This window comes from Peromyscus maniculatus, chromosome 9 (genome assembly GCF_049852395.1).
Source record: "Peromyscus maniculatus bairdii isolate BWxNUB_F1_BW_parent chromosome 9, HU_Pman_BW_mat_3.1, whole genome shotgun sequence".
In the NCBI taxonomy this organism is placed as follows: Eukaryota; Metazoa; Chordata; class Mammalia; order Rodentia; family Cricetidae; genus Peromyscus; species Peromyscus maniculatus.
In genome coordinates, this window is record NC_134860.1 from 783,149 (window position 1) to 809,070 (window position 25,922).

At 47.1% G+C, this 25,922-nt stretch overlaps 1 protein-coding gene across 2 annotated transcripts in view; it reads left to right on the plus strand.

Moving 5' to 3' along the window:
- The first annotated feature begins 865 nt into the window (after positions 1 to 865).
- The window catches only part of Il17rd (interleukin 17 receptor D), a 63,738-nt gene continuing 38,681 nt past the window's right edge, over positions 866 to 25,922 (plus strand). For both annotated transcript variants that reach the window (XM_006981473.3, XM_016000045.3), the window contains exon 1: positions 866 to 1,084. In XM_006981473.3, the coding sequence (XP_006981535.1) occupies positions 959 to 1,084 (126 nt within the window). In that variant the 5' untranslated portion in view covers positions 866 to 958. The remainder of the gene's footprint in view (positions 1,085 to 25,922) is intronic.

Sequence of the window (25,922 nt, forward strand, 5' to 3'; positions counted from 1 at the left end):
TCTGTATCCAGGGTGGATAAATGTTCAGTAGGTAGGGGTGAGAGTTAACATGGAAACAGTCATGAAGCTGCCACAGAGGTGAAGGAGGGTGCAATGATGAGGGGTGTGGTTTAGGTGCACACGTTTGTCGCTAAGGAGTGGAAGAACCCCTGTGAAAAGTTATGTGTTTTGCTACTACGGTGTTCTAAAGGAGGTCTTTGTTTCTTTTTCCAGAGATACACACACACACACACACACACACACACACACACACACACACACACTCCACAAGGTAAGTCTGACTTGTGTCTGTGAAGAACACTAGTTTTCAGTTCTAGCTACGTTGTGGTTTGTAGCCTTTCTTGCTTGCTACATGTTAACTCACAGAACTCTCCCCAGCTAAAGATTCTTGCTCTTCCTTTTGTCTTACAGGGAAAAGCGCCGTGGAGGAAGCAAGTAATTTGTCCTAGGTCCCAGGAGTAAATGTAGAGCCAGGATTTCTCTAGAGGCCTTATTATGCTGACATTAATACTGACATTTCCCTGTGTCATTGGTGGGACGCAAGAAGGAACTTGACATTTGAAAAGCAAGTACTCATTAAATTATTAATTTTAAAATTACTGTTATTATATTCTTTGAGTCGCTCCAAGTTTTTGTATGGAGCAGTCATCATTTGGACAAATCCTTTGGATTAAAAAAAAAGTTCCCTCGGCGAGGGGGTTGAAACTTGTTGAAGCCCGAGTCTCAGCGGCTGCGGGGCGGGGTCAAGACAGGAGGGGCGGGGTAGAGGGGCAGGACCGGGTGGGAGAACTGAGATCGAGGGCGGGACCTGGAGGAGAGAGGCGGGGCGAAGCCCGGCTGCGCATGCTCGGTGTGGACGGCCCCCTGCTGCCGCGGCTGCCACCGCCCACCAGGGACTAGGAGCGAGCTTCAGGCGGCAGCCGAGCGGAGAAGGGCCCCGCTGGGCTAGCGTACGGCTATGGCCCCGTGGCTGCAGCTCTGTTCCTTCTTCTTCACTGTCAACGCCTGCCTCAACGGCTCGCAACTGGCAGTGGCTGCGGGGGGCTCGGGCCGCTCGAGGGGCGCCGACACCTGTGGCTGGAGGGTAAGGCGAGGGTTTCTTTGGGCTCCAGGTTACCTGGGGGCGCGCGGCGAGCACAGGTGCTCGCGGGCGGGCGAGCCGGGGCCGCCCGATCTCCAGACGCCTGATTTGCCGTCCGTGGGGTCCCCGGCTCCTCCAGCCCATCCCCGCGTCTCGGTCCCTGGGCGCGCATCCGCTGGTCCCGCTCGGGATGAAAGGGGCCGCCGACCCCTGGCTTTGTGTTGCTAATGAGGCGCGGCCGCTGGCTGGGGTCCGACTCCCGAGGGCGGGTGGCTGGGCGGCGGGGCGGGGGCCGTGCGCCCCACCCTTTGTTCCCGGCCCTCTGCCCCAGGGCTACGCGCCCTGGACTGGGATCTTCCGGGCTGTCGCGGAACGGGTGCGCTTCGGAGACCGTGGCTCGTGTCCCGAACCTCTAGTCTACAGCTCTGCAAGGGCTTAGGGCATCCAGGGAGGGAACCTGGATGCATGCCCTTTAGTATTAGGGAACGATGCATCCCCTTTCTCTCAGTCGCTTTGTTCCTGTTCCTTTTAGGCAGCTCGGTCACCCTACGCCTACCCCACTGCCGAATCCTAACTTTCTGAGAGACTTTCCTTGCCATTCAGCCTTTCGTCTGGCTAATGGTCTCATGGTGCCACCACTACCCTTCAACACGTCCCAGCTTGAGTTGTAAATGTTTTCATGGCCAAAGGGCAGCAAAAGTTTGTCCGCTCCGCCAGGTGCCCCAGACCTGAAACTGGTGGCGCCCAGACTTACTCTGCGTGCTTGGAAGCCCTCTCCCCAGTGCGGGTGTTCCCGTGATGTTGTCTGGGTAGTGCGGTCCCCTGGTCTGCGGACCTTGAGCCTTCCATAGAGGCAAGGGCGCTGCAAGTCAGGCCGCTCACACTGTCAGCCCTATTGTGAGAACACAGGCTTTGCACTCAGGCAGTCCGGAGCATGTCTGGAATGCCCAGTCTCAGTTTCCTTACCTAGAAAGTCGAAGGGGGGTGGGGTATGTATGGTGTTGCTGATTTCCGCAGGGCTCCGGGACATGTTGGGACAGTTTGCTTAGACCAAGGTTGACTTACCTTTTCCCGTAGACTACTAAACAGCCTTAGTACAGGCAAGACCCAGGACAGGACACCTCTTAGGGACACTTAGTTCACTTGCTTCACATTTGAGAGAATCACAGTTCAGAAAACCAGGTAAGAGCGGGCAGCTACCGTCAACGATTCCCACTCTTTTCCTGTTTAGTAAACGCCGTTATTCTTTCTCGTTTGGGTGAAGCCTCACGATTTCTTACTGTGTTCCATTGCAGTAAAACAGCACTATTAGTTTTTTTTTTTGTGTGTGTGTTTTTTTTAACAGATTCCAAATTTCCTTAAGGCGATCTCATGTTGGCTTATCAATTCTAAGATTTTAGATCTAGACTGGTACTGGCAGTTGTTGCTTTTCTGTAGTTAACATTGGGTGTATAGTTGTCTCTGAAGAAGCCAAAGCAGTGTTTTTGAATGTATCCCTCGATAACCGCCAACCCCCCCCAAACTCCCATCCCCCCATCCCTGTGGATGTGGTCCCATCCCTGTTACCCAATTCTTGTCCACCTGGGAGTGATCCTAACAGCTCCTGCCTTGGCACCTGCTACAGTCCTTTCCTCATCTCCTTCCTGGATGAGCATGGAAGCTTCTGGGCCATATCCCAGATTCCAGGCTCTTTCCCGTGGTTCCTTTCCTTCTGTAATTGCTGCTTGGTACCTGTGTGAGAGCAGCCTGGCTTACCCCCTCTCCTCACACAGCAGTGTTTTCTGCCCCCTCCTCCCTCTCTGTTGTCTCGCTTCTGATTCCTTTCACACAGCCAGAGTGTGCTTTCCATCTTGACTGTTTTCTGCCCTGAGAGCTCCCTGCTTGACAGTCAGCTCATGAATGCCATGTCCCGTGCTTTACTGTCTTATTCAGATCCCTTACTCTTTGGCATTCACCAGTTTTGTGTGTTCAGTATCCTTGGTGGCCTCAAAGCCTGGTGCCCTATAGATCTTGGTTGAGGGCATGTAGACCGTGCAATCTTTCTGCAAAATCCTATGTTAAATGATTTGAAGGATTGGGAGAGCTGAGCCTAGTGCTTGAATACCAGCTACTCAGGTGGCTGAGGCGGCAGGAACAAACGTGGGGGGCTTGCCTAGGCTTCAGAATGAGTTTCAGGGCTAGCCTAGTCAACTTAGAGAGACCCTGTCTCCAAGAGAGAGAGAAGGAGGGAAGGAGGGAGGGAGGGAGGGAGGGAGGGAGGGAGGGAGGGAGGGTGCTGGGGGTGATACAGCTCAGCAGTGGAACATGTGCTTGGCATGCCTGAGGTCTGGGTTCATCTCCAGTGGGAGGCAGGCAGGGAGATCTCAGCACCAGGCTTCCATGTGCTCTGTCTTGTCTGCAGTAGGCCTTGCGTAGCGCTCCTGGCTGCAGCCACTTTGAAAGCTTGGGAAAATATCATCCTTTTGCCTCTTACCTTTTTAGTGTCTTCTCTCAGCTCCATCATGGCTTCCTTCCTGCAGGAAACCCTCCCTGCCCCCACCTCAATAATTAAGATGTCCCAGAGGTTGCTTTGTCGTGGATTTTTAGTAGGAGCTAGTGTTCAGAATCTTGGGTATTTGGGTCATAACTGCCTGTCTGTCCAGGTCTGGTACTCAGCCTGTGGATGTTGGCCCTTGACTCTGAGGTCACTTATAGTCTAGTTGGGTCTGTATAAATATATAAGAATAAAACTCAAAGGCTGAGGCAGGAGGATGGCTGTGATGAAGTCACCCCCTTCCCTCCAGAAAAAAAAAAGCTAGGAGGGGAGAGGGGGTGTAGGAATTGTAGCTCATTGGTAGAGAGTGCTCACCTAGCATCCTACAGGGTCTGGGGTCATTCCCCATTGCTTGGAGAGTCAGGGGAAAGATAAGAAATCAAGATGGGTTGAGAGGTTCTACAAGCATTTAGCACCCAGAAGGTAGTGGTCGGCAGATCTCTGTGAATTCAGGGTCAGCTTGGCCACATATTGAGCTCCAGGCCAGCTGAGGATACATAGTGGGACCCTACCTCAAACAAACAAAAATAAGGAATGAGAGCAAATTATATGTGATTTGAACAGAAGTGGGTATCCTGGGGTCTGAGTGTCACTTAGAACCTTGAGCCTTGACGCCTGAAGACAGGGCAGGGTCTGGACACTGGAGAACAGATGAATGAATGTCCCGCTTAATCTCCACAGGGCATTTGGGCCCGAAACCCAGGCCGTTAGAGGACTGGATATTTTCCCAGGAATTAAAGGTGCAGCAGCCAGGAGAGCTGCTCTCAGGGGCCATGGGCTGGCCTCATTTAAGTGGTCAGGTTTCACAACCTCCCTATTACTTGTGGGGTAATTAAGGGGCTGATACCATCTCGAACACAGCTCAATGTTTTAGAAATGAGTTTGTGGGCACACTTCCTCAACTATTTGAAGGGAAAAAAGCCCTCAAAGTCTTTGCCAGGTAAAGTTGTGCTTTGAATAATAAATATTGTTTTTTCAAAGGAGTAACAATTTGTGAAGTTTCCAGAGGGGCCGGCTCCTGCGTTGACACTGGCTTGAACCCTTACTCCTTACACTTCTTCTCCCTCGTTCTTTCTTATTTTGGTTGTGTGAGACAGGGTTTCTCTAGGTAACAGCCAGGGCTGTCCTGGAACTCACAGAGATCTGTCTGCCTCCAGAGTTCCTAGATTAAAGGTGTGCACCACTACTACCGCCTGACACTTTATTTTTTGATATGTGTGTTTTATTTAGTTGATTTACTGGATTCGGCTGTGCAGGTGTGCACTCAGGCAGAGGCCGGAGGATGTCAGGTGACCTGTTCTATTACTTTGTTTTATTCCCTTGACACATGTCTCTTACTGAACCTGGAACTGGGCTGGGCAGCTGGCAAGCCCCGGTGATCCTCCTGTCTCTGCTCCCCTCGGCACTCACGGTGTTACAGGCCTAGCCACCTAAGCATGAGTAGCCCATGTTTGACTTTTCATTTGGGTGATGAGGATTCGAACTCTTGCTTGCCGAGCCATAGCTTGTGCCCATTGACTCATTTCCCTAGCCTCAACTCTTTGATGGAGGAATGGTTCTGTTTGTGGTGGGTACCTTTAATGGGTCAGTCCTTCGTGCTGGGAGATTCTGAAACCTCCCCTTTTCTTGCTGAGAACAGGAGTTCCAAAGTCAGGCTTTGTGGGCCGTACCCATATAAACACTTGGGAGGCAGAGCAGGAGGACTGAGCGTTCAAGGCTAGCTTGGGGGCCATATTGTAAGTTCTGGGCCAACGTGAATTATTACATAACGGGACCTTAACTTAAAGAGGGAGCAAGCTGCCGGGCGGTGGTGGCGCACGCCTTTAATCCCAGCACTCGGGAGGCAGAGCCAGGCGGATCTCTGTGAGTTCGAGGCCAGCCTGGGCTACCAAGTGAGTTCCAGGAAAGGCGCAAAGCTACACAGAGAAACCCTGTCTCGAAAAACCAAAAAAAAAAAAAAAAAAAAAAAAAAAAAAAAAAAAGAGGGAGCAAGCAAACAAACAAACACGTGAACCAAAAACCTAGAAATCCATTCTCACAAATTTCTGTTTAGTAGGTGTTCCTGTGGGCCATTTCTGGTCTCCTACCCTAGATGGCGTACATATTCCCTGGTCTATTGTGTCTGAACTACCATTTCTAAACCCCTTCCCCCAAAAGACTGTCTTTAGCAGTTCAGAAACTGTATGCTGGCATCACACAATGAAGTACAAGTTTCCCATTTAAGGCAAATATTTCATCTCCAAAGGTAGAAAGGAATAGGGTAGTATGGGGGGGGGATGTTCCAGCTGGTTAAAATTTAGGCCCCTGATAAAAGTCCAATCCAAGAATTCTTCCTGGCTGAGAGCCCAGGCATGTTTATTTGATTCTGAGTTGGATGCATTCACTTGCAGCTCATGACTCCTAAGCCCCCTATCTGGTCTGCTTGTTCTGTGGTCATGTGGACCGCATCACAGATGTCCCTGTGTCAATTACAGACTTCTTAGTTAAAAAGTTATTTTAGTTTTGGGTTGGCACCTTTTTCTAAAAGAGCTGGTTGTATGAGACATGCCGCGCTTTCTTCCAGCCTATTTTGCAGTTGATTAGGAGCCTACCTGGCCTTTGTTTCCTTTCTCTCCATCCCATCCATCTACTCTGAAAGCTCCTGAAGTACTGGGACCACTGTGCTGGTTACCAACTCAGGGATACAGCCAGGTGAATGAGTGAGTACTGCTTTAGAGCATTATTTCTTCCCAAACCTGGTTTTTCAAAGACATATCCAGAAGCTTCTGATATCAAAATTGCCTTGGGAACTTGTTAGAATGAAGATTCAGGGCTAATGGCACCAGAGTAAGAGTGTAGTAGAGCTCAGGAGTTAGCGTTTGGACAAGGGCCTGGGGTAAGACGATTCTGGTGCTGTCTCAATGATAAGACACATCACTTTAGTGACGGGGTCTCCAAAATCAGAAGAGGAAGAGAAAATACTTTTAAAATATTTAAAATCAGTCATTTGGGCTTTAAATTATTTCACTGGACTTAGACAACAGTACCAAAAGTGAGGCTATTTGGAGAGTGGGGGTTGTGTTTCTGGGGAGCTAGTTAGGCAGGGCATCCTGGCTTGGGTGGGGTCCTCTGGTCTAGGGCTAGAGAGGAGGCCTGGGAGAGAAGGTCACTTGACACTTCCACAGGGTTCCTCTCCAGAACAGCTGGGTTTGTCTGGAAAACTGTCTGAGGAAGGAGCAGGGCAGGATCCAAATCTGTCTCGGCAGTTCAGACCCAACAGACAGCTTCCCTACAAAGGAAAGAACCGCTCATGTTTTTTTTTCAGTCTTTATTTTAAGTTGAGTGTTTCTCATGCTTCATTTGGCTTAAAATGTGTTGGGTTTTTTTTTTTTTTTGCTTTCAAGCCCCTCTTCCCTCATCTGTCCCTGAACTTTTCACTCACTGTACCCCAGCCACCACCACCCCCAGCTCAACCCGCCCCCCCCCCCCCCCAGCAGATGTCTGCTGCTGCTGGGGCCACTCCATCAACAATAATTGTCCTCTTGCATTTCCTACTGCCTCTTGTGCCTGCCTGTGATGGATGGCTTTTCAGGCTTCTAGAAGCTGGGGCCCCCACCTGCCATTTGTAAGAGTGTGAGGAGGGGTGGGAGTGTGTGTGTGTGGCGGGGCTGGGCTCAGGTACACACGGCAGGTCACCGGACTGTATTTAAAGACAGACTTCTCTCTTGCTCCCCTGGTATCCCCACCTCGGGCATTCTGCATCTTCCCCAAATGTGGAATGTCACTGCCTTCAGCAGGTCTGGAGCAATCTCTGGTTCCAGGAGGCCAGACTTGCCCAGCCAGTGGGAGGCATTCATTGTCCTTTAGGGCAGTGTTTATCTTTGGCTGTCGGGAAGTTCTAAATGGTCCTGACACAGGATTAGGTGACTGATGGCCCTATAGCACATTGTCTCCTCAGGGCCCAGGCCTTTGAAGCTCCTACTGGTGGGAAGTGAAGAGACTATTTGCTCTGTTAAAATGCCTTGGTATTTCCTCTGTTTAACCACAGGGCACTTCCCCTCTGCTACCCTGAACCCGGCAGGGGCCACCAGCTGATTGAAAAGACACAAGCCCCGGAGTGATCGTATCCAATCGCAGCAAATAGACTTTACTGCTGATTATAGCGGGGGAAGTCTAGGAATCTACTAGGTGGTTTCTTGTCTTTCTCAAAATTTAGCCAGTCGACATAATTCATACTTAAAAGTATACATAAATGGGTCTTTTTTTTTTTAAATGAGGGAAACTCAAATTAGAAGTTAAAATTGGGGTATGGCAAGTTAAATTGACAGACTTTTTAAGTCGTGTTTAGGAAGGGCACAATGTCTAGTCATAGATACCACACTGGGCTAGCCACTCTGCTACTGTGTGTGCTTGGGTCTCTCATGTGCGGGGGAAACCCACGGGAGAAGTTTGCAGCTTGAATGATACCTTGAATATATCTAGGGAGATACTCTAGTTCTTTTTCAAGCATTCAGGAAACTAAAGATGGAACAATTTAAAAATTGTAATAAAGAGTGAAAATCAAAACTTTGGTTGCTAAAAAAATTAACTGTAGTTACTCTCTAGTGGAGACAACTTTTTTACCATTTACAACTCCATTGTTCAAAGTATCCATTGTAAAAAGGGCTTCTGTTTTCTTTGGTTCCTTGTTTGGAAATGTTGGGGGAAGGTAGATGTAGCTAATTAAGGCTACACTGTTTAAAAGCGGGGACTTAATAGGTACCATCTGTCTTCGACAAATCACAGAGTAGATGACAAAATGAAGATGTGATGTGAACACACATGCAATTCTCTTCTGAAACGGAAGTTGGCCTATAAATTTTCTGACTTAATAGTGTAAATGAAAACTACCTCAACTCTGCATGTTTACAGAGCGTTTCCTTTATGGAGAACTTAATGCTGAAATGTCCTATTTGCATACAGCTTTATGGGAGGATTGGAGAGAGCAGTAGGTGGTGATTACTGTTGGAAGTTTAATATAGTAGAATCATGTTGTATCTTTGGCCATTCTACATCTGACCTAATAGACATTAAACGTGAGACTGTGCATTAAAACTGCTACACTGAAGTTACTAGAAAAGCCATGAAATACTGAAGTATCAGCTTTGAAAAGAGAATGGATGTTGACAAATATCATTAATTAAAATGCTTATGTGGATATTTACATGTCCCATTAAACAAATCTTCAAATGAACCCTTTGGAAGTCATGAAGGATTGGGTTTTAAATACAACTCCCATCCACCCGCAGCTAAAAAAATAACAGGGTAGGTAGGGTGGCTCAGTAGTAGAGGTCTTGCTTGGATTTGCCATGGGTTTGATGCTTAACACAAAAACATACTTTATATTCTTAAAACTTAGGAGTTTTTCCAAGGGTTCTGTTTTGTCCATTTTGTAGACATTCCCCTGTGTTGGATAGTAGCCCTTTATAGAGTTCTGGCTGTGGCTGCAGACTTCTGTTCTGAGCTAGACCCCTGTGCTGAGGAGTGGGAGGGTTCTTTGAGGGAAAGGTGCGTTTTCTTACAATGGACCATGTGGCTTACAAACTTTGTCCCTGAGGCTCTATCTCATCCAGGTGATTTCCGGTTTCTCTCCTGAAACGCCCCTTTCCCTGCCACTTAATCTGAGGAAAATGTAGTAGAGCGGAGACCGGTCAGCCTACATGCCCTGCTGGCTGACAGTTTATGGCCTCCTTCTGGGGTGTACACATTTGGTGGGGTGCTGACACCCCTGGTTAGAATTTATAGTAACCGCTCAGTACCCTAAGCTCTCAAAGACGTCTTTGAAGGCAAGGTTTTTTTTTTTTTTTTTCTTTTAAGCAGAGACTTAAAAACAAACAAAAACAAATAAACAAAAAACCTAAGTGTTATTATGTTGTAGCATAATGCCAGATTCTGTCTCTGAAACTTCCCCTCCAGGTGGGGAGCAGAATAGGAGTATGGTCTTTGTAGCGGCAGTGGAGGGATGGATTCTGAGCCTCCAGCACAGAGCCTTTGGCTGGCCTTGGAGCATCCCACACCATCCTGCTAATTCCACACAGGGAAGCAGGAACCCACCTCAGCTGCTCCTCAAGCTGTGGTTAACTGAGCAAAGGTGGTTTCATGATGAGTGAGTGTCTGGGGTCCTGCTTGCAGGCCACCCTGGGAAACTCACCTCTCAGTTGGTTCCTAACTGAGGCTTGCCCTGCCTCAGTTTCCCCAGCTTCAGAGGAGGCCCATCTTTCTCCGTGCAGCTTTTCTGGGTGTGTATTTTACCTGTGCACACAAAGCCAGTATTTAATGAAGTCCTTACACCCTTCAGATTTAGTGAGAATGCACCCAAGCCATGTTTGCAGCCGAGGCTAGCCTGTAACTCACTAAGTAGCCTAGGATGTCTCAAAGTTCAAGCCTCCAGCCTCCTGAGTCCTGAGATTACAGGTATACACCACCAAGCCTGGCTTTCTTTGTTTATTTCCCTTCTCCATCCCCATTTCTACCTGGTAGACATTAGATTCTCCACTCATAGATCCTGAACGGCTGAGGATATTAAAATAGGATGATAGGATGCCTCCTTGCAATTGGTGTCTACCGTGGCCTTTCTGAGGAAGCCAAACCTAATAATAATAATAATAATAATAATAATAATAATAATAATAATAATAATCCCTCTGATATTCTATTAGTTAACTTGTGTTTTCTTGACATTGGCTGATGATGTGGCATTAAGTACCAAGTTTAGCAAAAGAATTCGCTTGAATTTATCCATTCACTTCACAAATTATGGGCATTCATGAAGGTTGACATACAGGACAGAGGCTGGGCCACAAACTCTAGATCCTCCCCGTAACCAAGGGGCTTGAATAGAGGCTGCTGTTACCGGAGAACCACAGCTTGTAGTGCCTGATGCTTTTGATGAGTGCTGGGACAGGATGAGGAAAAATGCAAAGCATGGCCGCTGAGCATCAAGCTAGGCACCCTGGTTTTCACACCTTAGCAGCGGTCCATGTTCTTTAAAAGAGGTCCAGGTCTCGATTTGTCACCACAGTCCGAGTCGTCGTCGTGTCGTCGTCCCCCCCCCCCCCCCCCCTGCAAAAAGTGGCTCATTTTTCTGAGGTCACATGATGGCTGGTCTGTCAGCATCAGAGGTGCTGCTTGCCTTTTGGGCTGGGGATTTGCTGGCCAGCTGTGGTAATGAGTTTTTGTGGGCTTTGATTTTCATGCCTCACTTCCCTGTGGGAGGAACTAGATATTTCTGATCTTACCTCTGCTCATATTCAGATCCAGCCAAGCAATCAGTGACTCCCCCGGCTTTTTTGTGGGAGACTGTGGGAAAAGTCCTGGTTGGCTGGCTATGAATTAATGAAATCCTTAGAAGGCTTCACTAAAGATAGCTCCTGTGGTTTGGGGGAAAAAAAAAGAAAGAAAGAATGAAAGAAAGAAAAGGCATTGCCTTTTAATTTGAGAAAGAGGTCATGGAGTTTTACCAAAATTAAGTAGGAAAAAAAAAACCAAACCAACATCTGGTTGTGCTGGCCAAAGATGGCTTCAGGGTCGCAGGAGCTGTGGGTTCCCAGTGTGCACTGTGGGGTGGGGGCATGCTACCCAGACTCCCTCCCTCCTTGCTGCCCAGACACTCTGCCTCTCATTGTTCACCTCTTGGGTTTTGAAGTCATTTAGAGACAGGAATTCTACTCCCCACATCTTTTCACTTGAGTGTGTTTCCCATTCACTGAACTTTCTTCTTTTTACTCAGTACATAGTCGTAAGTGCATAGTTTTTCAAGTTGGCCAGGTCTAGGGTAATCCTTGCCTTTATCTTACTTAAAAAGGACGGGCTAGGTAATGCAGGGGAGTTTGGGTGGAAGGCGAGGAGAGGGGATCTAAATGATCTCTAAGACATTTTAAAATTAGTAGGGATTCTGATAAGATAGAGAATGATAAATTGCTGGAGACATCTAGGAAAGGGAGAGGATTTGAGAGTGACTTACGACTTTGGAAGGCAGGAAGACTGGCAGGTATGGTCCTAAACACCTGCAACTCTAGAACTACAGAGCCGAAGGCAGGAAGGTTGGAAGTTCAAGGCCAGTCTAGGCTACACAAAGAAATCTTGGCAACAAAACAAAACAAAAAAAGCAGAAACGATATCTTAATTGTCTGCTGTGTGCATACCATCCCCAGCTAAGTAAATGACAAACCAATTTGGGTTTTTAAAAACCTACAAGTATTTGGTCTTGTCTGCATTAAAATTAAATTATTTTCCTTTTCCTTCCTTCTTTCTTTCCTTCTTTCTCTCTCTCTTTCTTTCTTTCTTTCTTTTTTTCTTTCTCTTTCCTTCTTTCTTCTCTTTTCTTTTTTCTTTTTTTTTTGAGACAGGGTTTCTCTGTGTAACAGCCCTGTCTGTCCAGGAACTCAATTTATAGACCAGGTTGGCCTCGAACCCAGAGATCTGCCTGCCTCTGCCTCCAGAGTGCTGGGATTACAGGTGTGTGCCACCACCCCCCACCCGGCTCGGGCTTCTCTTTTCCTTTATTGAATGTCTAAAGAAAGTGCAGGGTATCCTGGTTCTCCTGTAACATATCCTTTCCTTGGAGACTGTTTGAAGTCTTCTGCACTCACTGAAAAGTAGCAGCACTCTCTCAAGAACCCTTTCGGTTTCTGCTGCTCACAGGGCTTGTTACAAGCAGTTGTAGATGTTACCTTCAGTGACTGGGAATGAATTCCTGCTGGGTGCCTCTGACTCTAGCAAGTTTACAGCTGAGCGCTGCCTCCCACCAAAACCCAGCCATTTCTCTGTGCGGAGAAAACACTGAACTTTATTTCTCGAAAACCCACTTCACTCAAAGCATGTCCTCTAAGTCAGTTTCCAGCCTTTAAGTTCTGTGATTGCTTGTTGCCCACGTTTTCAGAGTCTCTTTGAGACAGTTTCTTTAGTTTAACTTGAACTACTGTCTCCTACCTAATTACATGGCTTTTCTTACTTGTATTTGGCCCTCACAGACTTAAGGGCCAAAACCTGTAAAGTTAATATTGGTAATTTTTCAAAGGAAGTTAAAACGTCAAAAAGGGACAAGTTGTTATTCTTACAGGATACCAGGGAAACGACAGACAAACCCCCATCTTTTATTCATAAGTCCAGGGGGCTGTGAGGGCGCAGGCAATCTTATGTGCCAGGCGTTTGTTCAGCTTTCAGGCCTGGGCCTCCTCCCCTGCTGGCCATGAAATGTCATGCCGGGATGGAATAGTGGGACATTCAGCATCCAGAGAATGGACCCCAGAGGTTCAAACTTGCTTTTCACTTTCTTTTCTGGCACCAAGTCTGTGGTCTTCCCAGTAGCCTGACAGGGAAAGGCCAGAAAGCAGCGGCTATTCGGAGGCTGGCAAGGACAGAGTCCAAGCCCAGTCCTGTGGGCTGCAGCTTCTGTCCTGGAATGCACACCAACACAAAGGCCATGTGAGGGGGCACCTCGGGAGGGGGCACCTCGGGAGGGGCCGCAGCTTAGCTTGCCTTTGCTGGGCCTAGTTTGTTCTGGTCCCAGGAGAGAGTTCCTGTTTCCATGGCTACACTACCTCCAGTTTGGTGGGTCCAGAGTGCCGGGAGCTTTGATTTCCGAATGAACTGTGTTGAGGGCAGAGGGCTGAGGCCATGCAAATGCCTAGACTCCACATTTTCTCTAGATCAAGAAAACTTGGGCAGCGTTTGCTAAATTCAGACCGGTGGGTTTTTTTGATTGGGAGCGCCTGGGAGGGATTTCTGGAGATACTTTTGGTTGTGGTAACCAAACTTTTGGTGGTGTTGGCACTGAGTGGGTAGCTCAGCATCCTAACAAGGAGAACTATTAGTGACGCAGCTAAGCATCCTAACAAGGAGAACTATCTAGCAATGAACAGCATCACTAAGGCCGATTTAGGGCTCCCATCTGAGTGTTGGATCCTTTCAATGCTTTTCAACTTCCTTTCTGCCTCACAGACCCTGGAGGCTCCATACATCCCAATGTGGAATGATCTGCCACCGGACTCCCCCAGACATATGATTAAACTTTTGTGGTGCTCCCTGAAGATAGCCTCTGAATGCAACTACTATTTTGCATGCAAAAGACAGGGTTTTTTTTTTTCCTCCCCCCTTGCCATAATTTGATCAAAGTGGCCTAACCTGCACCTCTGTTTTTGTTACTCACGGATGGTCTGTGGATAACATTACATTTTTTCAGCATGAAACCCAACACTTCAAATCCCTAAAGCAGTCTCAAATTTATGGTTAATAAAAGCATTTATTGTACTGGATGTCATCTGTTATATCACTCTGGGGCTAGAAACTGGCAAGCACTGGACAGGAAATATTTTCATTTCAAATCGCTTCAATCTTATGGTCTAGGGGCAAAAGTGTCTGATTTCAGGAAAGCCGCAGTGAATAGCGTGGTAATGAATGCATTTTTAGCTGATTAAGCAGGCATTCTCTTCTTTGCGAACAGGCTTCCCTCTTTGGCTTTGTGGGGGCTGAATAAACGTAGTATTAAATGATAGTGTTTTTTGTTTTTGTTTCTTTTCCCTATTGCCCAGTGCCTTCACTTTGGTCATCTTAAGATTCTAGTGTTTTCCAGGAATCCTGAGCAAAGCAGGCACAAACCAGGAGAAAGAAGATACACTGTGTTAGGGTCTCTTTGTCACTGCCTCCTCCCTCCCTCCCTCCTTCCCTCCCTCCCTCCCTTCCTTCCTTTTTCTTTCTTCCTTTCTTTTGAGGTAGGGTCGCCCTATGAAGCCCTGGCTGACATGGAACTCAATATGTAGACCATAGATCATGCTGGGTTGGAACTTGTGGCAATCCCCCTGCCTGTGTTCCCCTTCTGAGTGCTAGGATCGCAGGCCATGCCCCCACCCAGAGCAGAGAAAGTGCTGACTCTTCTGATTTCCCCTTTTAAAATGGATGTTGGTACCTTGCCCTTGGAATCATGAAGTTAGGAGGAAAATATATTTCTATTGTTATTGTTGTTAAGGACGCCTGACGTTGTATTGTAATTTGAGGTCTGGATCATTCACATCTGACAAGTGAACAGTGGGGGTGAGGCGAATTCTGGGCAGATAGAGTCTGCGGGGGATGATATACCTAAGCCTCCTGCTGCAGAGAATTTCCTCCTGATGCCTCTTACCTGTTATTGCCACCTTCACTTCCCAGCCAGCCTCAAGAGGGAGGCAGCTAGACCTCCCTAGATTGTCTCTAGTGAGGTCCCCGGTTTTTCGGATGAGAATTCCCTGGCAGAAGAGCCAGGAAGGAATTAAGACGGGAGGACATGTGACTTAGGGAAGCCTCTGCCAGAAAACAGAGCTCCAGAGTTCCACCGCCTGTCCCCACAAGCAGTTGCACTTGCTCTGTCCTCCAAGTATCCAAACTAAGTGGGACTTCTGACACACACACACACACACACACACACACACACACACACACACACACAGCCATGCGGCTCATGGGGAGAAGGGGAGGGACCAGAGGGCACTTTGCACACCATCAAATTAAACTTAGGTTAGACACTTACCTCAGAGTTACCTGGCAGAGGACCAGACTCACCCAAGGAAAATTCTAGGATTGGAGTGGAGCTGATGCCCAGCCTGACCATAGTAGACACCCGCTTAAGTGAGATTTCCCAGGCAAGGATTCACAGTTTTCCAAAAAGCTGCCAGGTCAGGGGTTTCCAGGGGTTGGTAGAGATATAGAGAGATTTGACTAAAGGGCATTCGGGCATGGTGGAGTGTTTCACACTCACTTATGGTGGTGATCAAGCCAATGTTTACCTATGTATATTTAGATTCCAGGAAACATTAATTTTACTGGCTATGAAATTTGTGTAATGCCTTGATTAAGCTGAGGTATGGGGTCACCTTGGTGTCAGTTGAGATGGAAAAGACTGCCCAGGACTCAGCGGTGAGACAGTTTTATTCGAACTGCAGAAGTAGGTGTGGACAGGTGCTAAATTTTGTGACACAGTGATGTCCGTGGAACCTTCAGTGATGATGGGCGTGCTCTTTCCTGAGCTGTCCCATGTTGGTGGCCACAAACCATTCATTTGTAGCTATTGAGCACCTCAAAGATGGTTAGTACATTTGGGGCTTTGGGTTTTTAATTTGACTTAAGTTTGCACTGGAGAGGCCAGCACTTGGTGTGTGTGGTTGGTGGGGTTAGGATCCGGAGGCAATGTCAGTTTGAGCTATATCCTGGGTTGGAGCCTAGACTGGGCTCCATAAGACAGTTTCTCAACATAAACATCTTAAACATTAAAAGGAAAAACAAACATTAAATAAATAGCTCTATGTGGCTAGAGGCTATCGAGTCCAGCTTCTCTTGGCAGTTGTGTGGCTGGAGCCGCTTGACTGGCCAGTAGGCATGGTGTCAGTACAGATCTTTGGCTCTTCGTTGGGTGCACACTGAACCCAAGGGTATTTGATGCTTCAGGGACAATAGTGAGTCATCTTAAATACAGGGCAAAACAGGAACTTAGAAGGACTTGCCAGCTGGGGTTGGTAAGTACTGAGAAGGTGTCTCGGAACTGGGACTGACCCAGGACCTGCCCAGGATAGTCCTGCCAGCTGAAGAAATGGGCTTTTTCTTCCCCCAAAGATGGCATCATGTTTGGCCCAGATCAGCCTTCCATTTTTCAGCCTCCTCCATCTTCAGAGGTGCAGGGATTATGGCTGGTGAGAGAGCTCAGTGGTGGGTGAAAATGCTCCTGCCAACAAGTTTGACCTGAGGTCAGTCTCTGGGCTTCGTGTGGTGGAAGGAGAGAGCCCACTCCCCTAAGTTGAGTGAGAAATGTCCCCCAAAGGCTCAGACATTTGAACTTTTGGTCTGTAGTTGGTGGTGCTATTTGGGGAGGCTTGGGTGGGGCAGCCTTGCTGAAGGGACTGTGCCATGGGGTGGGGGGGCAGGCTTTGAGATTCAAAGCCTCGCGACATCAGCTCCCCTCTCAGCTTCCTGCTCCAGCTACCATGCCTGCCCTTTGCTGCCATAATGGACTCTTCTCTCTCTGGAACTGCAGGCCAGAATCAACTCTATCAGTCACTTTTGGCTTTGGTGTTTGATCACAGCAACAGAAGAGGAAGCGATACACTGCCACATGTACATGCTCCCTCTCTAAAAAATCAGCAATTGGAATACAAAACCATTTAAAGGTGCAGAGGATGGAGTGCTGATTACTTTTCCTTTGCGGTGATGGGATATTTGGGAAAACAGTACAGGGTGTTGTTTTTAACTAAAACTCTATTGTTTTATTTTATCAATAAAGACTTGGGAGCCAGATCCCCACCCCCCCAACACACACACTTTCTTCCTCTTGACTTTGTTTTTTTTTTTTTTTTTGGTCAACTGGTTGCTTGCTCACCCTCTTGACCTATGGTTGACTTTAATCCTGTTTACAATGTTCAAGCAGAAAGCTCTTGGATGAAAGGTGTGTGCTAGAGCTGAGCCACACCACAGCTAGAGGCAGGTTTTTCCAGTAAATGACATTATTTCGGGGTTTACAGTGAGATCAAATATTCTGCAGCAACAGGGCTCAAGGGACCCTCTGTAGTGAGGTCAGAGGTGTGTATGGCCAGAGTAGTGCTGTCCTGGGTGTACCTCCTAGATGGGGAAAGTCAAGAAGGTCCATGGTTACATCCTTTCCCTTTTGGGGGAGCGAGGCCAACATTGAGCACATAGCCTTCCTCTTGGCCTGTGTTCTGCCCCCCCTTCCTCCCTCCCCCCACCTAAGATTTGTTTATTTCTCAGTGTGTGTGTGTTTGCCTCTGTGAGTTTATGTGCAACTTGTGCATGCAGGGTCCCCCTGGAGGCTAGAAGAGGATGCCGGAGTCTCTGGATTCAAAGGTATAGGTAGGTACTGGGAACCAAGCCCAAGTTCTTTGCAGAAGCAGTAAGCATCTCTAACCATTGAGCATCTTCCCAGCCCCTTGCTCAGTCTCTTAAACCTACTGAACCAGGCCGGATATGGTGACTCATCCCTTTAATCCCAGTACTTGAGAGGCCTGGGCTATAGAGCGAGTTCTAGAACAGCTAGGGCTACACAGAGAAACCCTGTCTCAAAAAACAAACAAAAACCCACCAAACCAAAACCCTACTGATCCATTTATGGCATCTTCTATTTATCTGTTTGTTTATTTTTATTTTATATGCATTGGTGCTTTTGTCTTCATGTATGTCTGTGTGAGGGTGTTGGATCCTCTGGAACTGGAGTTACAGACAGTTGTGAGCTGCCATGTGAGTGCTGAGAATTGAACCTTGGTCCTCTGGAAGAGCAGTCAGTGCTCTTAACTGCTGAACCATCTCTCCAGCCCCTTATGGTATCTACTTTAGGATTACTTTTGCCCTAAAAGAGTGAGATTCAGAGTGTGGGCTCTTATTAGTATAATTCAAAGGATGGCAACAATAATGTTACAGATAGAAAAGATATTTGTTCAGATGTTCATGAATAAATTTGCTCAATGGCCAACAAAATTACTTCATTAACTATGGGCTTAACTCGGGAGGCTTTGTTAATCTGACTTTAAAATAGAACCCATTTGAAAACCTAAAAGGTTGCCTTTAAAATTAGTGGAGTCTGACCCATACCTTTAATCCCAGCACTCAAGAGGCAGGGTCAGGCATCTCTCTATATGTTCAAGGTCAGCCTGGTCTACATAGAGAGTTTGAGGACAGCCAGGGCTACATAGAGAAACCTTGTATCAGAAAACCTCAGATACCTGGGCCTGTGGCTCAGTGGGTAGAGTGCTTTCCTAGCCAGAACAAAGACCTGAGTACGATCACCAGGCACGGCACAGAATGTAGGCTTTACTCTGTATTCTATGCCTGCCTAGAACTTACTATGTAGCACAGCCCATCCATCCTCCAACTCGTGGTAATCCTCCTGTCTCAGTCTTCCAACAGGGATTACAGGTGTGAGCCTGTGCCTTGCTTCCTTGGCAATTTTTCCTCAAAGTATAATTATGGGTCAAAAGATTTGTAGCTTACGTTATGTCTAACAACCTGCCCTGTCAAATGACTCCACCAGCTTAATGGACAGACTTGTTTGTGTTCTGGGAAAAGTGTAAGTTTAGCCCACAAATCCTAGCTCTGTACATTGTTACCATTTATTATGACCAAGAAAACTGTGACCTGAGTGAGTTTATCCCCTTCCCCCTCCCCTCGCTCTCCCTTGGTTTCATTCTGTCTAGCCCAGGCCTGGAATAGCTTAGGCTAGCTTTACAGGCCATCCTGCTTTACCCTTCAAAGTACTGGGATTGCAAGTGTGAGCAATTAATTATGCCTAGCAACCCATACTCTCTAGGGGTCAGGGGGAACCCACAAAATTTATTACATAGGAATATTAGACTCCCCAAGTCAGTTTATCTGTAAAATGGGTTAATCAAAGCTCATCCCCCCCAAGGTTCTGAGACCTGAGTGACATACTGTCATTAACATACTTAGCTTTGCACCAGGCCACTTAGCAACGGCTTAATGATGGGGCATCCTTCCTGTGTATTCCTGGCTGTCCTAGAACTCGCACTATAGACCATTCTGTCCTGGAACTCAGATATCTACCTGCCTCTGCCTCCTGAGTGGTGAGACTAGAGGTGTGCACCCTCATGGCTGGCAATAGAGCTTTAGAATAACATTACTGCCTAGGCATGGTGGCCTATGCCTGAGAGGCTGGAGGATGACTGCAAATTCCAGGCCAGGTAGAAACCTTGTCTGCAAAGACAGAGAGAGAGAGGGAGGGGGAGAGGGAGAGGGAGAGAGAGAGAGAGAAACCCTAACCAGCCGAACAAAACTCTCAGATAAAAACAACTAAAAACTATTGAATCTTCCTGACTTAAACAGCAAATTCTAAAAAAATTGTGAATCTAAGTATTATGGTGGGGATTCTATTTGGGCCACTAATTTGGTTCCTCTCATATCTGGATTGTTAATGTTGATACTGCTAATGATGGATAAAGCCACTCGGTTTTCTGGGCCATGAGCTTTTAGGGCCCAATCAGTCATGGAACCCATAAGCAATGTCCCTGCCTCTCCCCGACCCCCTAAGCTCTGAATCACATCCCAGTGTTGACAGCCCAGGAAGCCTGGCTCTTTCTGTCAGGTTTGGGGGGATTTGGAGTATTGTGGAAGGGGGTGGAGGAGCAGCAGAAAGTGTCCGTAGATAAAAACTGACTAGATAATCCACAGTGGTGATTGCAGAACTGAGTAAAGTCTGCTTGTTTTCCTCCTCATTTACACCAAGCTGTCGCATACAAGCAAGCACGCATGCACATGCACGCATGCACACGCACGCGCACACGCTTCCACACATCACTTTCTTACCTGATCTGAACAACGGGTCCTTCCACAGAATCCCAATATGAAGTGGACAGAGTGTAGTAGTTTTGATGAAGGGAATGGGAAGAATTCCAACAGAGCACACCCCCACCACCACCCAATCACCTACAGATTTTTGCTCCTTTCTCTTATTTAGATGTGTCCTGTGCATTTTCCCCCAGGTTAGGAGCCCGCGCTTAAAAGATTGTCCCTCTGCTCTGGCTGAATTAAATTGCTTTCGTGGGTCCCTGGGGAATATCCCTGCGTAGGATAACAATACCTATGAAATAATCTTGCAACACTGACCCCTCTCCTCCACAAAGAGTCTCAGGCTGAAGTTCCTGGTGAGCAGATCAGGACTCCAGTACACCGAAGGTACAGAGGGGACAAGGCAGAAAGAGGGGGAAGAAGTGGAGGTGTTTTGAATAAGACAAAGTGAAGGCTTGCAGTAATAAGTAGACTCTCAAGATGGACAGATCCAGAGGGCTCTGTGACACAGGCCGTGGGAGGAAGTGGTGGCAGCTGTGAGTGATGAGGTCACTCACTTAGAAGTGACCAAGAAGGCCAGCCTCACCCGATAGCAGAGCCTGGCGCTCGAAGGCCCCAGCAAGGCTGGTTTGATGGAGAGCCCTGTCTCCGCCGGGGTCATGCCCTCTGGAAGCTCTGAGCTTAGGCAGGAGTGCTGACAGGATGTCCTGGAGAGGAACTGGTGGATTTCAAGCATTGCTTCCACCTGCAGCCATAATACCACCGAGCGGTTTCCCCAGTTCTCTGTAAAAAGATGCAGGATCAGCTTGGAGCATGCCGCCCGCACCTTGGAATGCTCGGCTCAGAGGCCACCCGGTCTCACAATGCCTACCCGGAGCCTTTACCCAGCACTTGGAAGCCCCTCTTCTGTGACTTATGGCTTGTGATCCCCTCAAGCAGAAAGCATTCATGTGCTTCTCCTGCTAGGAGGCTGAGAGGGAAGGAAAGGACCTAGTTATCCTGAGGAGCTCTGGGGCTGGTTAACACTTGGACCACTTTGGCAGAAAGCTTTGGCTCTGGGTGAGAACATCTGAGTGGTGAAATTGTTGTGTTTTTACTCTTTGGCTCTTTGAGGGGCCCACCACCCATCTCCCAAATAATCACACATGGAGGCTTATTCTTATTATGAATGCCCGGTCTTAACTTGGCTTGTTTCTAGCCAGCTTTTTTTTTTTTTTTTTTTTTTTGGTTTTTTGAGACAGGGTTTCTCTGTGTAGCTTTGCACCTTTCCTGGAACTCACTTGGTAGCCCAGGCTGGCCTCGAACTCACAGAGATCCGCCTGCCTCTGCCTCCCAAGTGCTGGGATTAAAGGCGTGCGCCGCCGCCGCCACCACCGCCCGGCTCTAGCTTTTCTTGACTTAAATATCCTGTCTACCTTTTGCCTCTGGGCTTTTATCTTTTTCTATTCCACATATCTTTCTTTACTTCTTAATCGTGGCTGGCTGTGTAGCTGGGTGGCTGGCCCCTGATGTCCTCCTCTCCTCCTTTTCTTGCTCCTTGATGTCTTGTTCTTAGATTTCTCCTATTTATTCTCTCTGCCTGCCAGCCCCACCTATCCTTTCTCTCTGCCCAGCTATTGGCCATTCAGTTCTTTATTAGACCATCAGGTGTTTTAGACAGGCACAGTAACACAGCTTCACAGAGTTAAACAAATGCCATATAAAAGAATTTAACACATCTTAATTATCATTAAACAAATGTTCCACAGCATAAATAAGTGCAACGCATTTTCAACTAACATTCCACAACAAGTCTTCCTGTCTGAGAACTAGAAAAGGAGAGCAATAGAAGGCATAATTTTTCCTGTTCCCCTGTACCTCCCACCCCAGTAGGTACAAAATCAAGAGGTTTGAATTGTAGCCCTGTGTTCTGGTTTGGAAACCTGAGACTGTCCTCCAGCCTAGTCTTCTTTCAGGTAACAACAAGGTATTACTTACATTTGAATATCATTGCATTGGGTAAGACTACCATTAGATATTTTCCCAGGCTAGACCCTGTACCTCTTGGGTGCTCTGTGGATTAGGTCTGGGTTAGCGCTGAATACCTTTAGGACTTTGGTTTAAGGGGAATAGGGGGGCTTTGTGTTTTCAGCAACATGTAGAGCATGGAGGATCCGAATGCTGCCTAGCTCTGTGTGAAGCAGTCTCCCTGTGCCTGCCTGCCTTGGGAAAGGACTGAGATTGTCCATCCTGGAAATGGCATCCCTCTGCAGGGGAGCAGGATGACAGTACCTGTGACGCTGCTGCCTCTGATCCCCGCCAACCTTTGTGCCCTGGTCCTGATGAGGATAACTTAGCCTTGGTCAAGATTGTCCAGATAGAGTGTAAGTAAATAAATACCTTCTGGTACTAAGACAGTTCTGAGCCTTGGCAGATAAAACACTTGAGTAAGGACTCCTCCCCTGCGCCTTCCTGGTGTAAGGTGGCGGGAGGAAGCGGAGGCTGACAGGGAGTTAAACAAACTTGAAGGTAGGTCACATTTTTGACATACCATTTCCCTCTGCTGAAGGAGCAGCTGCTCTGTACTTTGAGAGGGGCTTAGCTGTTGCTATAAACTCGGGTTTGTGATAATGTAAACTATTATTAAGATTATCTTTTTATTCATAATATATGTCTGCCTCTGTCTGCCTTATTTATGCTCTGTTTAAAACTCTCGTTTGCCTTCAGTACCCGAAGCTAGCATCACCCCCTTTGAAACAAGGGACAGCTTTAGAATAGACTGTTTATACCTCTCTGCTTAAAAGGGGCGCTGGGAGAGAAACCATTAAGTTGAGGAAGCTTCAACTCTTAATGACACCTCCACATGAAAGCTGGGACACGGTGTTGACAAAGCATTTCTGTGGATTCCACAGGTGGTGGCTCTTTTATTGAGACTTTTTGACTTCCTGAGTCTGCCTGAGTCCTTCTCCCCCCATTTCACTATCATCTGGTAGAAACATTTGCCACTAAAGACATTATGGGAGGAAGTGAGAGAAGGGCCCGTACCCTGGCTGGTGGCGCTGTGTTGGCCAGCCCTGGCCTCCCTGCGCCCAGACAGGAGGAATGCTGGGTGAGTTCTGCCTCAGGTGCTCTTGCCTCATTTGTCAGCCGAGAGCCGGTTAGTGTGTGAGCCAAGAAAATCTAATAACTATTTCAGTTTTTAATAAAACGTTTCTCCTGCCCTTTGTTTCTCCCTCCACGCCTCACCAAAACAGGAGAACAGACTGAAGTTTTAAGCACATCTGGACACTGTTTTTGTAGAACTTACCCAGAATTCCCAGAAGGAATGTATTGGCTCCCATTTTTCCAAGCCCCATACTAAAGTGATTTTTTTGTTTGTAAGTCCTGTGCTTGTGCGTTCTGATGGGATGGGAGGGAAAGAAGCCGCAGTGGTCTGAGAATCCTCAGGCAGGACCAAACACTGACCTTGTGAAGTCTTTGAGGCATGCAGAAAGTCTGTGGTTGCACCACCACCCCCCATGCATGGTGGGAGAGAGGGTTCCATGTGTCACTTTTGGAGGTGACTTTTCCCCTAATTTCTATGGTTATTGGAGGTAAGGCCACGGGGACAGGGCACTCACAGGTTTGGTGTTCTCTCCCATGAAGCCCCCTTTGTGAACATTATAGATAAAATCATGTAAGACTGTTCCAGATCTGAGATGGAGTCCAGCTTCCCCTTCTCAAAAGGTGTTTGTGTTCTCAGCTAAATCTTCTAGAAGCTCATCATTGTTAAGAAAGAGCTAAGAAAGCATGGTTGATCCCCATTCCCCCCCCCCACACACACACACCAGTATTAGTATATCAGGATGCATGCTGGGAGAATTACAAAAGACATGTATTTGGTGAGTAGCTTTTTAAAGATGAACCATGAACTTTGCTGTTTTGAAAAACATGACTCTGGTTAAACTGGCCATTGCAGGCGTTTTAAAAAAATGCCCTTAAAAATTATGTTTCGGAAGTTGTACTTACCAGAATTATCACAGTGTTAAGAGGGTCATAGCTCTATGTTACCTAATGAATGTTAACTAGAGACAGTAACTGTTGGGATTGTTATTGCTTGGTAACATAGTTCTTTCCCTGCACTGGTTCTGGGTACCTGAAATGAGCTCTGGAAGTGGAATGTTCCTGCAGATTTCAGGGATGGACCACATTTGGAGGATGGCTACTCTTCAGCTTTCCCCTCTACGTGGCGGCCAAGCTGTCAGGGTTAATCCACTAAGCCTTGTTGGCACAGTGGCCATGCATTTATTATATTATTTATTATGTATGGTGGGGGATGCAACAGAAGAGTGTCCCAAGCAGGATGATTGGAAAATTAAAACTTCTGTTGGTGCCCCCTTGCAAAAGTCCGTCATTTTTATGAGGGAAATTCAGGTTATTAACCTTGAGTCATACTGAGGATTTTCTAGCTAATCATTCGACCTTGTATTTGTCTTTGGGTTCTGAAAAGTAGTTATATTATGGTTTAGTTGTTTTGAATAGTAGTTTTTCAGACCACTTGGTTTCAGAAGGACTAGGTCAGAAGATGATCTTGTTCAGCTGGGGGACACGGCATGACTGTAAGCCTAGCACTCAGGAAACCGAGGTAGGATTGTTGCCAGTTCAGGGACAGCCTGGGCTCCATGGCAAGACTGAGGGATGGGGTGGGGCTAGTTTTGTTAAAAAAAAAAAAAACAACACTCAAATGTTGATTGTTTATGCAGTGAGCAGGTCTTGGGGAGCATTGTGGCTTGGGTGACTGTGTTCACACATCAGGGAGATTGGAATGCTTTGCTGCTGGGTTTGTGAGCTGCTGAGGGCAGCCACACAGAGCAGCGAGCCAGTGAACCAACAGTGTTTTCAGTCTGTTCCAGTGCCAGTGGGGTGTCTGTCTGTCTGTTTTTATTTAGGTGATCTTCCTAGCATCTCTTACCTTCCCTATAAATTATACACGGGGATGGGTATGAAACACGTGGGAATAAGCAGGGCTTAAACTTTCTACGCTCATGACCTCTTTTTGCTTGGGAACTTTTTGCTACCTCCATTTATATGGGGATATTAAGTCACTGTACAGGGTTGGGGAATGGCTGAGTGCTGTGGAAGTGTGAGGGCCAGTGTTTGGAACCCATGTAAATGCTGAGTGAATGAAACAGCCTACTTGTAATTCCAGTCCAAGAAAGCTAAAACAGGGGCTCTCAGAGCAAGCTAGCGAGTAAGACTAGCTGCATTAGTAAGCCCTGGGTTTGACTGAGAGACTTTACCTCAAGGAATAAGTGTAGGGGAATAACCCAGGATGATTCCTGGCATCAACTATGGGCTTCAACGTGCACACACTCACATGTCTACCAACACACATGAAAAAGCGCGCGTGTACACACACACACACACACATTCCACATGTACATGAAAAAAAGAAGAAACAAATTAGGTAAATCAAACGTTGACAGATAATTAATCATAAAGAAATGTAATTTAAAACAATTCTTTGGTATACATATAATTAACCATTTATTAAAGATGAAAGTGAATTTGCATGCTAATGAGATTGATGTGCTTATAAATTATACATAAATAATTAAATCTCAGAGTCTGGGATTGTAGTTCAGTAGGTAGAGTTCTTAGCTAGTATACACAGAGTCATAGGTTATCCTAGTAGAAAAACATTAAGTTTTTGTTTTCCATCTGATGTGGTGGCCCACACAGAGGCAGGCGGATCTCTGAGTTCCACGACAGGCAGGATACACAGGGAGAGAAGCCCTGTCTCAGAAAAACACCAGTGAATGTCCCTGTTTTCCATAATTAAGCCTTAAAAAAAATAAACAAAAACCAAGAGTAGTAAAAACATTGCAGTTCGGACATAACAATTGTCTGTGGTCTGAGCCAAGGGTTTCCACCCTTGTTCACTCCTGTTGTGTCCCTGATGGCGTGGGAAGTGGATTGCTGGTGGTGGTGGTCACTGCCAAGGCTGCAGGGAAGTCTCCCGGGCAGCCTTGCCCGCTGCAAACTCCCGAGGATCGG